Raw genomic sequence first — 17,500 nt, forward strand, 5'->3', positions numbered from 1 at the left:
TAACGGAATACATTTTGGCCAAGATATGATGAAATATTATTTATTTGCAACATTTTATAAGAAAAACACTTTTCAAAATTTTTGGACTTTTTCATTTACATAGCAAAAAAAATAAAAATCCCAGTGGTGAATAAATACCACCAAAATAAAGCTTTATGTCTCAAAAAAAATGCTAAAAAATTCATATGGGTACAGTGTTGCATGACCGCACAATTGTCATTCAAAGTGTGATAGCGCTGAAAGCTGAAAATTGGCCTGGACAGGAAGGGGGTAAAAGTGTCCGGACTGGAAGGGGGGGAAAGTGTCCGGACTGGAAGGGGGGGAAAGTGTCCGGACTGGAAGGGGGGGAAAGTGTCCGGACTGGAAGGGGGGGAAAGTGTCCGGACTGGAAGGGGGGGAAAGTGTCCGGACTGGAAGGGGGGGAAAGTGTCCGGACTGGAAGGGGTTAATGAATGCTCAGTAATGTCAGGCCAGTGCCATGTATGACATAGCCCCCCCCCCACAGTTCATTTAGAAAAACAAAAGATCACACAACACTGGTGCGCAATGTGATCCATCATATTGATAAGCAGCTGCAGATAAACATACAGCCCCACAGGCTCTGCCATTTTGTAATTCCCAGCCAGAGACCAGAGTAGTCACCTTACAGATCTATCTTCTTTTTACCAGCGTGGTCAGACAGCCCCCGGAGAACCTGTCCAACCATGCTGCTTAATAAACCGAGAGATAGATTAGAACGGGGCCAAGTGCTACATGAACTTGGCCTGCTGGGGAAATAAATAAAATTTAAAAAGGTTTAGTGAAACTACTTCTTTATTTAAAAATATATTTATTGAGTTTTCACAATTATACACACAAAACAAAAAATCACGAAGTCCAAAAAGAAGAGAGACTACTTCTTTAATGCAATTATTACATACAGCAGATTCTCACCTGGGCAGTAGCAGCGCAGGACCCCTGATTGGATGAGGGATGCAGGGACAGTCACATGATCAAAAACACAGGAATAGGAGTCGGAGTCTTCCACCCATGGTCCCGTTATAAGAATCTTGACACCTCCCTGTTTGCGAAAACAGAGAACAGTGAGACCTTTATAAAGAGTGTAATTATGTTGTGAAGCAGAAGAGCTGGATGGACAGTTGGATAAATGGATCTATAGTTAGGATGTATCTGGCCTATAAACCAGAAGCTCGGGATGTACAGTTGGATAAATGGCTCTATATTTAGGATGTATCCGGTCTATAAACCAGAGGCTCTGGATGGACAGTTGGATAAATGGTTCTATATTTAGGATGTATCCGGCCTGTAAACCAGAGGCTCTGGATGGACAGTTGGATACATGGTTCTATATTTAGGATGTATCTGGTCTTTAAACCAGAGTCTCTGGATGGACAGTTGGACAAATATTTCTATATTTAGGATGTATCCGGCCTGTAAACCAGAGGCTCTGGATATACATATGGATAAATGGCTCTATAGTTAGGATGTATTTGGGCTACGATTCAGTTGCTGCGGGTAGGCATTTGAACAAATGCCTCTATAATAAGGCTGTAAACTAGTTCCAGATGTACAGGTACCAAGAACAATTTGAAAGGCTTTGCCCACTAAACAGGTCCCTTTCATAGTCCTTGAAAAAAAGCCAGTGAGTGATCCAACCAAACACTGACCCGAAATGGAAATATCAGCCATGGGTAGACTGTGAACTAAAGGAAGCAGCACTTGATTTCTAACAATAAAACTAGACAGTGGACAGAGATGGGTTACCTCTGGGTAGGACCACTCTGGTGAAAAGTCTGTGATCCCCACTAGTCCTATGGATCCATCACCCGCCTCTGAAAATGAATCAGGAACTGCTGAGGTTCTGGTGTTCATGGCCTGCATCTGCTGAGGTGGAGGATGTTGCTGCACTTGCTGTTGTTGTCCGTAGATGGCCTGGACAGGAGAAGAACTGGCCTGAGGGTCACCAAACTGTTCATAGCTCCCTGGGGCAGATTCCTCCGTCATCAGGTCAGATATGAGGTCCGGAAATTGACTGTCAAAAGAGATATTGAAGTTTTCAGCAGAGAGCTCCATGTGGACGCTGGAAGCGCCAGAGGAAGAGCTTAAGTCATTCTGGATGATGGAGTAAAGGTCATTCATGTGGCTTCCTGAAGCTTCACCATCTTCCTGAGTTTCAACAGTGGACACGACTTCTGTTTGGACTTCATCGCTGGAGCTGACTTGCCCTTCCCTTGTATCCTCCATCTCCACCTCTGAACTATGGCTGGTGCTTTCCTCTACCTTGTTACTCTGTTCTTCCATCACGGTTTTCTCCACAGCGGAATTCTCATCCTCCACCTTCGCAACCAGGTCTGATTGGGTCAGCTCGCTTGATTCCATAAGGCTACTGACTTGGGACCCTGCGATCCCTCCATCATTTGTCTCCGTCTTGAACCCCTCAGTTTTAGCTGCACCTCCATAAGTCTGTCCCTCCTTCGGACTATTAAGGAAAGAGTCGGGGTCGAAAGTTCCAGCGCTGCCCCCAGAAGCTGCCTCCATTGCTACCTCCAGACTATGAGATGAAGAAAGCAGAAGGCCCTCCACAGGTGAGGGCAGAAGGGAAATACCGACGGGTACAGCGGCAGGCTGGGTTCCAGCATCAGCTGGCATCAAATGCTGGCTTGGAGTCAATGCCAGAGGCTTTTCAGGTATTCCGGTCATCACCAGTACTGCGCTGATGCCGGGAACACCAGGGGTGGTGGTTATGGTAACCCCAGCTAGTTCTCGGTCAGTGTAGAAGCCATTGGAGAGAGCCAGTGGTGGTGAGGTCTGGGTGGTGTCAGGAAGCTCAGGGAAGGAATGTGAGGAGCTGGGGTCATTCCCCGAAGGCGTCTTGCCACCCTTATTTCCTGGCCTCCGGTCTTTGCCTTGGTCGGGCTCTGCTGAGGTGGATGAAATGTTCTGGACCTCTGTGAGGGCAGGGAAGGGACACAGTCGAGGCTCCACCTTCGGAGAGATGATGCGGTGCTTCGTACTGGTGCATTTGTGAGGCACACCACCCGCTGACCCTAAGGAAGAGCAGAAGTGACAGTTTACTACTTTTCCCACAACTTTTTCTACAAGCTTGTGGAAAGCCTCTTCAAGGGATACTCTACTGTGGGTAGCACAGTGGCTTAGTGGTTAGCACTTCTGCCTTCCAGCATTTAAGTTCTCGGTTTGAAGCCAAGACACTCTCTGCATGGAGTTTGCATGAGTTTTCTCCCATAATCCAAAGACATGCTAAATTGGCACTAACATGTGTATGTATGCAAGTGAGATAGGGTGCTTACCTTGTAAGCTTGAGTGCAGGCAGTGATGTGAATATATAGAATGTAAATCATTGCATTATTGTTGGCACTATATATTGTAAATGCCAGGAATAGGTAATTAACCCCTTGGCGTCGGCGCTTCCCGGCCCTTTAAGGGTTTCAGAAGCCGGGAGGCGGGGCGGGGTTTAGGGTCATGTGACCGCTGTGACACACCGACACATGATTGGGAAAGGTCCCGAACGAAAGAGGAGATCGGGACCTTTCCGTGAGTATTGGACATGTGTTTGGGGAGCACGCAGGCTGCGCGCTCTCAGCACGTCTTTTTTTAATAAAGCGCAAATGTGCGGCCACTCAGTGTCTGGGAGGCCGCACATTTGCATTCGGCAGGCATGAAGAGGTTAATGAAAAGCTTAAAACCCAAACCCTCCGTGATTTAGCCTGTGCTATTCCAACCGGCCACAGTGCTAACCAGAAATCTGAACAATGAAACCAGACACACATCTCATTATTGGGATGTATCAGGAACTCAAAATTGGCAAAAAAACAAACAAAAAAAAACAAAAAACATTGTCACTAGGTTGCCCCTTTTGGCTGTCACAGGGCTTCTTTAGAGATCCCACAATTAAAGCAGAACTAAAACTCCACTGGTACTCACTGACAGCAGGCAGATTTTTTTTTTCATTGCAATGCCTCTTCTGCAATAAAATACATCTACCTGCCTCCTCCCAGCATTCTCCAGCACGTAAACTGAGCTGTGCATGTACAGCTCAGCCAACAGAGGCTGGCCCGATTCCTGTGTGGCGGGATGACGTTACTCTGCGCATGTGCAGGAGTAACGTCATCCTGCGCCGACCAATGAAGAGGGTTGAAATCCGATGCACGGAAGATGATGTCGGCATCAGTAAGGTATGAGGACCATTGTAGGATAGGCGAGCATAGCTGCTTTTAGTTCCGCTGTAATTTCAATTTAGTGTGAAACGTATGGCCACTCGGTGCTGGACAATGAGCCCAAAAGAAGCTATGTGTACCACAAAGGGAGATCTGATTGCAGTTTCAGACTAAAGACAACTGTTGACCCTTTACAGTGAAGGAAATAAGTATCTGATCCCCGGCTGATTTTGAATGTTTGCCCATTCACAAAGAAATGATCAGTCTAAAAATCGAATGGTAGGTGTACCAGACCTAGGGAGACTGACAGTTGTTTTGTGTTTCTTCCATTTGTGAATGATTGCACCAACTGTTGTCACCTTCTCACCAAGCTGCTTGGCCATAGTTTGGTAGCCCAGTCCAGCCTTGTGTAGGTCTACAATCTTGTCCCTGACATCCTTGGACAGCTCTTTGGTCTTTGCCATGGTGGAGAGTTTGGAATCTGATGGTTTGATTGCTCCTGTGGACAGGTGTCTTTTATACAAGTAACACAATGAGATTAGCAGCACTCCCTTTAAGAGACTGCTTCTAATCTCAGCTTGTTAACTGTATGAAAGACACCTGGTAGCCAGAAACCCTGCTGAATGATAGGGGATCAAATACTTACCTACCTCATGAACATGCAGATCAGTCATCATTTGTTAGACGCATTTCTTTTGAAATTTTTATTGCTATTCTGTCTCTCAGTGTTACAATACACCGAACATTCGATTTTTAGACCGATCATTTCTTTGTGAGGGGCAAACATTCAAAATCAGCCGGGGATCAAATACGCATTTCCTTCACTGTACATAGTTACAGTTATTCTGGCTGTAAAAAGACAAAAGTCCATCCAGTTCAATCATAAAAAAAAAAAAAGAGGAAAAAAAAAAAAAGGTAGAACCCTACACCCACAGTTGCTCCAGAGGAAGGCAAAAAAGAAAAAAACCCAGCAAAGCACGACCCAATTTGCCCCTGCAGGGGAGAAAAAATCCTTCCTGATCCGAGAGACAATCGGATATTCCCTGGATCAACTTTACCTATAAATGTTATATCCAGTTATATTCTGTGTATCCAAGAAAGGATCCAGGACTTTCCTACAGCAATCCACTGAGCTGTTTATAGAGTTTTATCTTTCTGTTTCAGTAGATTTTTTATTAATTTTTTAAATGTCACAAAGCAAGGGCTGGATACAACAAAGAATATGGCACTAGACAAACCTAATCCGAGGCCAGATGCGATGCACCACAAATCACACAACAGTCTCAACAGGAGTACATAAAGGCAGGCTAGCGGCTCGAAGACACGAGGGCTGGATAAAGGTACAGTCAGGTCCATAAATATTGGGACATGGACACAATTCTAACATTTTTGGCTCTATACACCACCACAATGGATTTGAAATGAAACAAACAAGATGTACTTTAACTGCAGACTGTCAGCTTTAATTTTAGGGTATTTACATCCAAATCAGGTGAACGGTGTAGGAATTACAACAGTTTGCATATGTGCCTCCCACTTGTTAAGGGACCAAAAGTAATGGGACAATTGGCTTCTCAGCTGTTCCATGGCCAGGTGTGTGTTATTCCCTCATTATCCCAATTACAATGAGCAGATAAAAGGTCCAGAGTTCATTTCAAGTGTGCTATTTGCATTTGGAATCTGATGCTGTCAGCTCTCAAGATGAGATCCAAAGAGCTGTCAGTATCAGTGAAGCAAGCCATCATTAGGCTGAAAAAACAAAACAAACCCATCAAAGAGATAGCAAAAACATTAGGTGTGGCCAAAACAACTGTTTGGAACATTCTTAAGGAACGCACCGGTGAGCTCAGCAACACCAAAAGACCCGGAAGACCACGGAAAACAACTGTGGTGGATGACCGAAGAATTCTTTCCCCTGGTGAAGAAAACACCCTTCACAACAGTTGGCCAGATCAGGAACACTCTCCAGGAGGTAGGTGTATGTGTGTCAAAGTCAACAATCAAGAGAAGACTTCACCAGAGTGAATACAGAGGGTTCACCACAAGATGGAAACCATTGGTGAGCCTCAAAAACAGGAAGGCCAGATTAGAGTTTGCCAAACGACATGTAAAAAAGCCTTCACAGTTCTGGAACAACATCCTATGGACAGATGAGACCGACATCAACTTGTACCAGAGTGATGGGAAGAGAAGAGTATGGAGAAGGAACTGCTCATGATCCTCAGCATACCACCTCATCAGTGAAGCATGGTGGTGGTAGTGTCATGGCGTGGGCATGTATGGCTGCCAATGGAACTGCTTCTCTTGTATTTATTGATGATGTGACTGCTGACAGAAGCAGCCGGATGAATTCTGAAGTATTTCGGGAATATTATCTGCTCATATTCAGCCAAATGCTTCACAACTCATTGGACGCTTCACAGTGCAGATGGACAATGACCCAAAGCAGACTGCAAAAGCAACCAAAGAGTTTAAGGGAAAGAAGTGGAATGTTCTGCAATGGCCAAGTCAATCACCTGACCTGAATCCGATTGAGCATTTCACTTGCTGAAGACAAAACTGAAGGGAAAATGCCCCAAGAACAAGCAGGAACTGAAGACAGTTGCAGTAGAGGCCTGGCAGAGCATCACCAGGGATGAAACCCAGCGTCTGGTGATGTCTATGCGTTCCAGACTTCAGGCTGTAATTGACTGCAAAGGATTTGCAACCAAGTATTAAAAAGTGAAAGTTTGATTTATGATTATTATTCTGTCCCATTACTTTTGGTCCCTTAACAAGTTGGAGGCACATATGCAAACTGTTGTAATTCCTACACCGTTCACCTGATTTGGATGTAAATACCTTCAAATTAAAGCTGACAGTCTGCAGTTAAAGCACATCTTGTTCGTTTCATTTCAAATCCATTGCGGTGGTGTATAGAGCCAAAAATGTTAGAATTGTGTCCATGTCCCAATAATTATGGACCTGACTGTATATTCATAAGATGAGGGGTGAAGCCTACATGACCACAGTGCACAGCCAGACCACCTATGTATATGATTTCAGGGTAACCTAGCTGCCAAGTTGGTGTCATCTAAAAAAATACAATGTGGTACTATGTTGAATTGAACAACGTAGAGCTGCGACAGTGCTTTATCGCTATGGAAGCTCTCAGCTGCAGTGGTGGTCAGTGTGGCGCATGATTCAGCGCATCATTCCACTCCCTTTTTATTTTTGCTTTGTACAAATTTTATTTGAAATATACAACACATCCACGGCATTGTACACTTTGTTGCTGTACATTGCAGTGCGATTCGGCGTGGTGTGTTGAGATAAACTGCAGCATTTCTGCATTGCGGCGCAGCTATAGGCTGTGCGGCAGTGTGAGTGAACACAGACGAAGCAATTGTTCTCTGTGTGTCCCTCTGCAGTGACAGGTGTTTCAACATGCAGGGAAGCGTCTGTCACCGCATACAGTATGAATTCACCTTTAAGTATGAGCCATGAGACAAGGAAATGAGAAAAGAAAGACAAGTAGCAGAGAAAAGAGTGGGGCCAGGAATGGACGGGGTATAGAAAGGGGTAGAAAGGACCCAATTTCCAGGGGAATGCAGGTGATATAGAAAAAAAAAAAAAAAAGTAGGGGAGGGTTATATTGTCAATAGAAAACAGTCATCCCTGATTGACACTGATGCGAATTGTCATGCGATTTGACGGTTCAAATCACATGACAAGTCGCATGCAACGATCAGCAACAGAATTGTTCTAATCAGTGCAACTCCGACCAACTCAGTCACACCGATTAGAAAATTAGTTTCTGCCGATTTGGGGTGCGACGTGCATAGACACGTTTGCATGAAGTCGCACAGATATCTATCAAGCCGCACCCCAAGTCGCACTGCCATCTAACTTTGAAATCGTGCAACGTCAAAAGTGAAGTGGCATGGTTTTAAAGTTGACCCAGCTTAAAGTCATTTGAAAGGTGATCAAGGAACAAGGAGTCAACCATTTTATTTTTACTAGTCAGCTACCAGGTGACTTTATTCTTGTATTTCAATGATTTTTAGTACTTTATAAATATTTAAAAAAAACAGGAGCAACAAGACACGCCCACGCAGGGGCCATCAAGGTCACTTTATTCTTAACCAGTTACCACCCGCGTAACACAAACGTGCGACAGCAAAAGGGTAGGCCTTAATCTACACACACTGCCCATACGCATCGCTGGGTGGCTGATGTTTAAGTGCCAAGAGAGCGTTCCGAGCACAGAGACCAAGTTGTCAGAGATTTGTATTCACCTACATGGCATGATGGTGCAGCTGCCCCCGTCCGCCTCTAGACTATGAACTGAGCAATCAAAGAGCGCTGATCTCTCAGTTGTTGGTCTTCAGTGAACAGAGAGCCGCTGTCAGTCACTGGTTCTCTGCTCTTCCCACCCAGTGCTCACTGGAGCGCCGGGCTATGGAGGGGATGGGAGCAGCTGGCTCAGGCTCTCAGCGGGATGCTGTGGGTCAGACATCTGGGTGAATCCATCAATTGTTGGGATCTCTGCTTAGCATGGACTGGCTCCATGATGTTAAAATGACAAAGGACTTTAGCCTGCTGTCGGCTGAATCTGAGTCACAGGAGTGCAGAACCAAGTGGACTCCTGTAACTCACAGGAACATAACCAAAAAAGCTTTGACTAAACTTCTCCTTTAACAATTTGCCAACCGCGCTATATAACCGAATGACGGCTACACCGAGGTTGTCCAGTTCTGGGAGGGCGTCACATGACGTCCTCCTAGAACGCGCCCTCAAGCGCGCGCCCAGTGATCTCCGTGTCCTATGGACACAGCTGATCACATGATGTGGTAAAAGGCCTTTTACCACGTGATCAGCTGTGTCCACTGACACAGCAGATCACCCGTAAATGCAGTTGCTGGTTATCGGCTGCACTTTCTGCACACTATCACAACGTGAGGAAAGTAATGCTGATAACTGGCAATTGTCAGAGGACAGATTGGCACTGATGATCCGTGCCACCCACCAGTGCCGCCTACCTGTGCTCAGCAGTGCCACCCACCAGTGCCGCCTACCTGTGCTCAGCAGTGCCACCCACCAGTGCCGCCTACCTGTGCTAAGCAGTGCCACCCACCAGTGCCGCCTACCTGTGCTCAGCAGTGCCACCCACCAGTGCCGCCTACCTGTGCTCAGCAGTGCCACCCACCAAAGCTCATCAGTGCTGCCCATCAGTGCAGCCTCAACAGCACACATCAGTGAAGGAGAAAAATTACCTGTTTGCAAAATTTTATAATAGAAACAAAGAAAAATTTCTTTTTTCAAAATTTTTTGCTTTTTTTTTTTGTTTATAGCGCAAAAAATAAAACACCCAGCGATGATTAACTAGTTGCCGACCGCAGATAGCCGAATTACGGCTGCACTGTGGCCGGCCAGTTCTGGGTGGACGTCATATGACGTCCTCCCAGAACAAGCTCTCCTGCGCGCCCCAGAGGGCACGCACCTGGCGATCTCCGGGATCGCTGTGTCCTACGGACACAGCTGATCACGTGATGTGGTAAAAGGCCAATCACAGCGGCCTTTTACCACGTGATCAGCGGTGTCCAATGACACGCTGATCACTGGGAAATGCAAGTGCCGGTTGCACTTTCCTCACGCTGTCAGAACGTGAGGAAAGTACTGCCGAGAACCGGCAGTTGTCAGAGCGAGGATCGGCACCGATCATCAGGGCACTGATGATCAGTGCCCTGATGATCGGTGCCCAGCAGTGCCATCCACAAGTTCTGCCCACCTGTGCCCAGCAGTGCGCCCACTAGCTCCGCCCACCTGTGCCCAGCAGATCACCCACCTGTGCCCAGCAGTGCCACCCACCTGTGCCCAGCAGTGCCACCCACCTGTGCCCACCCACCAGTGCCGCCCACCAGTGCAGCCCAGTGGTTGTGCCAGTCAGTGCCCAGCAGTGATGCCAGTCAGTGCCGTCTATCAGTACCCATCATCAGTGCCGCCTATCAGTGCTGCATATTAGTGCCGCCTATCCGTGACACCTCATTAGTGGTTCCTATCAGTGCCGCCTATCCGTGCCACCTCATTAGTACTGCCTATCAGTGCCCTTTAGTGCTGCCTATCAGTGCCCATCAGTGCCGCCTATCAGTGCCCATCAGTGCCGCCTCATCAACGCACATCAGTGGAGGAGAAAAATTACCTGTTTGAAAAATTTTATAATAAAAACAAAGAAACTTTTTTTTTTTTCAAATTTTTTGCATTTTTTTATTTATAGCGCAAATAGTAAAGCGCCCAGTGGCAATTAAATACCACCAACAGAAAGCTCTATTTGTGAGAAAAAAAATGATCAAAATTTCATATGGGTACAATGTTGCATGACCGCGCAATTGTCAAAGTGCGGCAGCGTTGAAAGCTGAAAATTGGCCTGGTAAGGAAGGGGGTATAAGTGCCCGGTAGGCAAGGGGTTAAATACCACTAAAAGAAAGCTCTATTTGTGTGAAAAAAAAGATAAGAATTTCATATGGGAACAGTGTTGCATGACCGTGCAATTGTCATTCAAAGTGCAACAGCGCAGAAAGCTGGGCCTGGGTAAAAAGGGGGTATAAGTGCCCGGTAGACAAGGGGTTAACAGCCAAAAAAGCAGCAAATAGGAGAAGTTCACAGTTAGGGTGCTACGGATTACATCCACTTAAAAGGTCATCTTCAGGCATGTACACGCTAGTTCCACCCCACCTCTGGGGGAGGACGAGATGTCAGACACTCACCCAGATTGGTGTTACACAGACAAGTGTGAGTGCGAGGAGGCGGCTTGGCCTGGTGCGTCTCCAGCGTCTGTTGCACGAGCTGCTCTATGGAGAATTCACTGGTTCCGTTTCCGTTGCTGCAGGACCATTTAATGCCATGAACTGTGGAGGAGACAGAAGGGTGAACTGGGGACCTCATAGACCAATGCCATGTGACCATCCATTGTCAGTACACAAAGGTGCCTAGGCACACTCACAATCCAGGAAATACTGATATTCTTCAGGAGGACTACCAGACAAAAAGGGGACATTGTCAGGGTACTACTTAGGAACACTTAACATTTCCAGATTTTCCCTCTAACAGAGCAAATCTTCACATTTTGAGTTCAGTTCCACTTTAACCTCCCTAGCGGTCTGATTGTGTCCATATTTCTGTGCTCAAAGTGGTACATTTTTTTGCATGGAAATATGTAGTTTTTTTATTGTAGGCTGTAATTTTTAGGAATAACTCACTGAAATCTGTCTGAACAAGAGTCTAGTAAACATCCCGGGGATGATAAAATTTGAAACACAAAATCAAATTATAATTTAATAAATCATCATAAAAAATAATAATATAATAAATTTAATTCAATAATATAATCAAACCAAAAACACTGAAATGTGAAATATAGCGCCAAGTTCGCACATCGCTGAGCTCAGTCGCAGAATCGTTTTCAGTGTCTGATGATGAATTTCCCCCACGAATCATTATCACTCAATTCTGCAAGTGGTTCTGATTTACTATCGCTGTTCTCTAGCCGGTCTAAAACCGCTTTTGACCTAAAGGGACGCTTTTTGGACGCCATGGACGTTTCTCAGTTTCCAGGCAGAAAGGGCGGTAAAAGCGCAGGCAGGGCGCCGGACAAAGCACTCGGGACAAAATGTATGTGAAATGGTTTGATACAGGAATGTTATACTATGTGATTTTAGTGTATTTAGTGAATGTCACTTTTTCACATTTTTTAATTTCCCGCCAGTTCCGACGTCGCAGGGACCGGAACCCAGAAGACGGATGCTGGCATCGGCCGGAGGACATTGCCGGGGACACTGCAGGGGGGACATCGCGGGAGCGCAGGACAAGGTAAGTGAAGAAGAGATCCCGGAGCAACGCTGCAGTGTATTCCCGAGTGTAGCTCAGGGGGGTTACCGCTTGTGGTGATGAAACTTTACCCCGAGCTACACTCGGGAATACCGCCAGGGGGGTTAAAGGAGAAATGATAACAAAAAAAAAAACAAAACACATTTTTGCAGATAAAAAAATGTGCATTTAATAATTTTTCCAGCAGAGGCCTGGAAAGAACTGCACCCATGATCAGAAGCTGTGGGCTCTTGCAGACATGTCCTCAGGCTTTCAACCAACCCTCTGTACAGAGAACATATCAATAGACTACGCAAAGCGCTCATCTGCACCCCCACAGCTCATTTACAAGTACGTCTTCAGCGGTGGCAGACAGTACTTGCAGTTTATTCACTCGCAGGAATCTGTAAATGAATGATGTAGGCGGAGCCTCGCACAGAGGAGCGCTTTACAAAGTGACAGGGAGTGCGAGAAGAACTCTTGCCTGTTGTCACAGGGAAGGGGAATCAGGGAGAGAGGGGGGGGGTCGGAGCAGGAATATCTTACATCATATTCCACACTAAATATTGGTGAAATATGTAACTTATCCAAAGGTGAACTTATCCTTTAATACAACTCTATGTTAACATCCGAGCTCTCCAATCAGCAAATGGCCCTCTGATTCCCCTCCCCCCACCTCCCCGGGGCCCTAGGTACTTACACATGGGTTTGAGCTGACTGATCAATTCTTCTTTGCTCCATTTCATCCATTCCTTGCGGTCACTGCTGGTGGAGCAGAGAATCGGGCCGCAGATCTTACCGCAGTCCTCGATGGCTGGGACATTGAGATAGTGGACCAAGACAATGTCGGGGTTCTGAAAAAGACATTATTGTGTGTTACAGCAGCGGGAGAGAGGTGAATGATTGCACCGGAGTGACAACAATTTGGGAAAGGAGAAAAAGAACAGATTTTATATAAGCCGACTGCCGTACAAAGCAACACCTCCTAATCCTTGCAGCAACACAAAACGGAAATGTGATTTCTCCACCTAGAAATCACAAATAATGATTGGTCAGTGATCTGGGATCATGTCATTGCAAACAAGTGATCCATCGTGGATTAAAGCGATTCTAAACGCTTCATTTTTATAAGGTGCCACCACAGCAAGCAGCTGTCCACTCACACACTGAGCCACGGCTTGCCCCCCCCCAATTGGCTGACTGGCTGTGATTGACAGCAATTGATGTCTCAGCCAATGAGGAGGCTGAGACCCGGGACAGCTGAGGCTGTCATTCACATCGCTGGATTGCAATGAGGCTCAGGTAAAGTGGGGGGGCTGGGGGAGGTGTTGCACACAGGTCATATAAAGCCATTTATTAAAAAAACCTTCAGCCTTAACCGCTTTAACCACTTCCTGTCCGGCCCATGTACATAAACAGAGGGACGGGAGCAGTGCAGGAGCGGGTTACCGTTCATAAATGGCGCCTGCATTTACAGCCTGTGCTCCCTGGGAGCGCGCAGCACCGCGATTCCGTGCCCGCTGTGTCCTCCAGAAACAGTGGAACCCCAATTGCTGTACGGGACCTCTATGTGAGGTCCCGATCATGTGATCACTGATTGCCCAAGGGTGGCTGTTTATAAATGGTCTCCCCACCCCCTGCTTGCACACACTCCCTGGGAGCGGGCAGCACTGCGCTACGGTGCCCAGGGTGTCCTCCGGACACAATGGTACACCGATCGTCGTATGGGACCTCTGTGCAAGGACCCGATCAGTGATCACATGCAGAGTAGTAAGCAAGATGTCACTTCTGACATCATTGCTTACTACTAGTGAAATCTTTGAATGATCACCGAGGTCACATTGTTGAATAGAGGTTGTGAATAGCCTTGTACCATGTGACAAGCTGTGACCAATCACAGCTCACACAGTATTTCTCAATGGCTGCAAGAATGTAGCCGGAAAAGTAGAAATGATTGCTTTTACAGCCTTTATGGGTGTAAAAGCAATCACCGCAAAAAAAATTAAAATATTCATCACCCCCCACAAAGTAGTACAGTGTCACTAAAGTGACACTGTACTGCTAGGGTGACAGTATGTCAAAAAAATAAATAAATAAAAATTTAAAAAGTTTTTGAAAAATTATAATTTTTGGTTATAAACTAATTTGGGTTATTTTTTTTTTTTTTTACGAAACAGATAACTGAATAAATTTTGGCCAAGATTTATGATAAAAGATTATTTATTTGCAAAATTGTATAAGAAAAACACTGTCAAAATTTTTGGACTTTCATTTATATAGCAAAAAAAAATAAAAATCCCAGTGGTGAACAAATACCACCAAAATAAAGTTTTATGTCTAAAAAAAAATGCTAAAAAATTCATATAGGTACAGCGTTGCATGACCGCACAATTGTCATTCAAAGTGTGATAGTGCTGAAAGCTGAAAATTGGCCTGGACAGGAAGAGGGGGGATAAGCGTCCGGATTGGAAGGGGGGGGAAAGCGCCCCGACTGGAAGGGGGGGGGGGGGAAGCGCCCCGACTGGAAGGGGGGGGGGAAGCGCCCCGACTGGAAGGGGGGGGGGAAAGCGCCCCGACTGGAAGGGGGGGGGGAAAGCGCCCCGACTGGAAGGGGGGGGGGGGAAAGCGCCCCGACTGGAAGGGGGAGGAAAGCGTCCCGACTGAAAGGGGGGAGGAAAGCGTCCCGACTGGAAGGGGGGGGGGGGAAAGCGTCCCGACTGGAAGGGGGGGGGGGGAAAGCGTCCCGACTGGAAGGGGGGGGGGAAGGCGTCCCGACTGGAAGGGGGGGGGGGAAAGCGTCCCGACTGAAAGGGGGGGGGGAAAGCGTCCCGACTGAAAGGGGGGGAGGAAAGCGTCCCGACTGAAAGGGGGGGAGGAAAGCGTCCCGACTGAAAGGGGGGAGGAAAGCGTCCCGACTGAAAGGGGGGAGGAAAGCGTCCCGACTGAAAGGGGGGAGGAAAGCGTCCCGACTGAAAGGGGGGAGGAAAGCGTCCCGACTGAAAGGGGGGAGGAAAGCGTCCCGACTGGAAGGGGGGGAAAGCGTCCCGACTGGAAGGGGGGGAAAGCGTCCCGACTGGAAGGGGGGGAAAGCGTCCCGACTGGAAGGGGGGGAAAGCGTCCCGACTGGAAGGGGGGAAAGCGTCCCGACTGGAAGGGGGGAAAGCGTCCCGACTAGAAGGGGGGGAAAGCGTCCCGACTGGAAGGGGGGGAAAGCGTCCCGAGTGGAAGGGGGGGAAAGCGTCCCGACTGGAAGTGGTTAAACGATAAGAGAAGAAAAAAAAAAAAAAAAAAAAAAGATCACTCATTGATCACAGGGGGGGGGGGGGGGGTATCAGCATCTGAGTGACCAAAGTTAGTAGACATTTGTCCTCTTTCACTCTCAAACTTGCACTGCATTGGTTACAAAAGCCGTGGTACGTTTACACCACAATGTCCACTACAAAACAGGAAAAGAAATCCGTGTGGCCCGCTGAGGTCACCTAGTGGCTGCACACATGGCAGCACGGTATGACCCAACTATCACCAGTTTATTTCAGGTACTTATATAGTGCGGTCAGTTTACGCCGCGCTTTACATATTTATTTATTTCAGATACTTCTATATTGCTGTCAGTTTACTCCGCGCTTTACATATATATTGTACATTCACATCAGTCCCTAACCCTCAAGGGGCGTACAATCTAAGGTCCCTAACCCTCAAGGGGCGTACAATCTAAGGTCCCTAACCCTCAAGGGGCGTACAATCTAAGGTCCCTAACCCTCAAGGGGTGTACAATCTAAGGTCCCTAACCCTCAAGGGGTGTACAATCTAAGGTCCCTAACCCTTGTTGTGGACCTTTTGAATTATGTCTCAAAAATATGACTTTATCAAGACATAATATTATATGACAAACAGCTCAGTATAGCCGGATGCTAAGAGTTAATTTTGTCTTGGTTGAACCCTCAAGGATTCTAGTTAAAGAAATGGAGAGAATGGGGGAAGTAAGACTTTTCCAAGACAATAAGACTGTTTGGACTGTCAACAAGGACTATTTGTATATTGAGGTTGAGAAGAATGCACATACAGAAAGTCAAACAAATAGCCAGATAGGACTTCCACTTTCAAACATTTTAACAATAATGAGACGGGAACTCAACTGGTTGAAAGCTTAACCAAAACTTGCAGAGTGTGATGAACTAACAGACCTCTGAAACTATTACAATATACTATTGTCCACCAAGGGTGAAAGCATTAACAGTTGTTTACCATGATTCCAATACAAGAGCCAGGCAAACAGAGAGTTTTTTCCTACACATAGAAAATGTTGATTCTAAAACAAAGAGGTGAAATTCAGGACATTTAAGCCTAAAAATTGACTGTATATAATTACAAAGATATATTACAAAAACATATTATAAATGAGATGTTATGGATTTTACACACCACTAAATATTCAGCAATGGGAACTATATATCACTAACTTGAGTATTGAGATGATGGGAAGTAAGATGTATTATAAACTAGCATTAGTTACATGTCTTATCAGGAAACAAACAGGATGGTATTTCAAGAAGGAATAACTGAATATACACATATATTCCATGGTCCCTATTTAGAATATTATAGGTATGATCACTTCTATATCTGGAAAAAGACGTATATTTGATCCCTGAAATTACCTTAAGATTCCACCTGAGGTATGAGTCATCTCAAATACTCACATTGTTCTATGATACATGACCGCCACCTGGCGGGCAGGTGAGAAATAGCTTATGTACACACATTTCTCAACTAGCCAATCAAGAAGCCTGGTGGGAAGGTATCTTAGAACAATGGATTAGTGGATATAAAAGCCCTTGTACCTTTAAGAAAAAAAAAAACCTCATGGAAAAAACCTCATCAGAAGACCTCATCAAGAAAAACTCATCAAAAGAAAAGACCTCAGCAAAAGAAAACCTGACTGAAGAAGATCTCTGCTGAATAACTACTCTTCCATACTTTCAAACTTCCTAAAACTTTACTAAATTTCTAAACCTCTAACCTTATAACTTCCTACATTCTCCCATACTGAATACCTATCACTTGCCCTATAATATCAGTCTAAAGGCGTTCCACTGCCAGCTAAATCCACGGGAGAGTTGCCTAGTCTGAATGCCGGGTGCGGTGAGATGTTTATTTGATTTTATATTACCTATTTTCTCTGTTGTGTGGAATCATAGAATTACCTTAGTGTATCACAACAATATTGGGTAGTTAGATATATGTAGAGAGATCCTGTTTTACTGTTAAAAAAAATTGTTTGTTGCCATATTATAATTTTTTTTTCATATTTCATAATTTATTGAATATTAATAACCAGAGTATCATATATCAAGGGCTTGCTTCTTGCAATCCTATGGCCACGGCTTGTGAGAATCTAACCTTTGAGATATTCGAAATTATTAATTATTAATAAATTTAATTAAATAATCAGATCATTTAAAAATTGTGATATTGATGTA

General features: G+C 45.6%; 1 protein-coding gene across 1 annotated transcript in view; it reads right to left on the reverse strand.

The window, feature by feature from the left end:
* Positions 1–883: 883 nt before the first annotated feature.
* LOC149441782 (calmodulin-binding transcription activator 2-like) overlaps positions 884–17,500 on the reverse strand; it is a 67,959-nt gene continuing 51,342 nt past the window's right edge. Inside the window, exons 7-10 of the mRNA XM_089656883.1 lie at positions 12,721–12,874; positions 10,922–11,062; positions 1,765–3,047; positions 884–1,060 (exon numbers count right to left, since the gene is read on the reverse strand). Of these exons, the coding sequence (XP_089513009.1) occupies positions 893–1,060; positions 1,765–3,047; positions 10,922–11,062; positions 12,721–12,874 (1,746 nt within the window). The 3' untranslated portion in view covers positions 884–892. The remainder of the gene's footprint in view (positions 1,061–1,764; positions 3,048–10,921; positions 11,063–12,720; positions 12,875–17,500) is intronic.

Source organism: Staurois parvus, unplaced genomic scaffold, assembly GCF_062004578.1.
Source record: "Staurois parvus isolate SC_StPar_1 unplaced genomic scaffold, SC_StPar_1.0 ptg000947l, whole genome shotgun sequence".
In the NCBI taxonomy this organism is placed as follows: Eukaryota; Metazoa; Chordata; class Amphibia; order Anura; family Ranidae; genus Staurois; species Staurois parvus.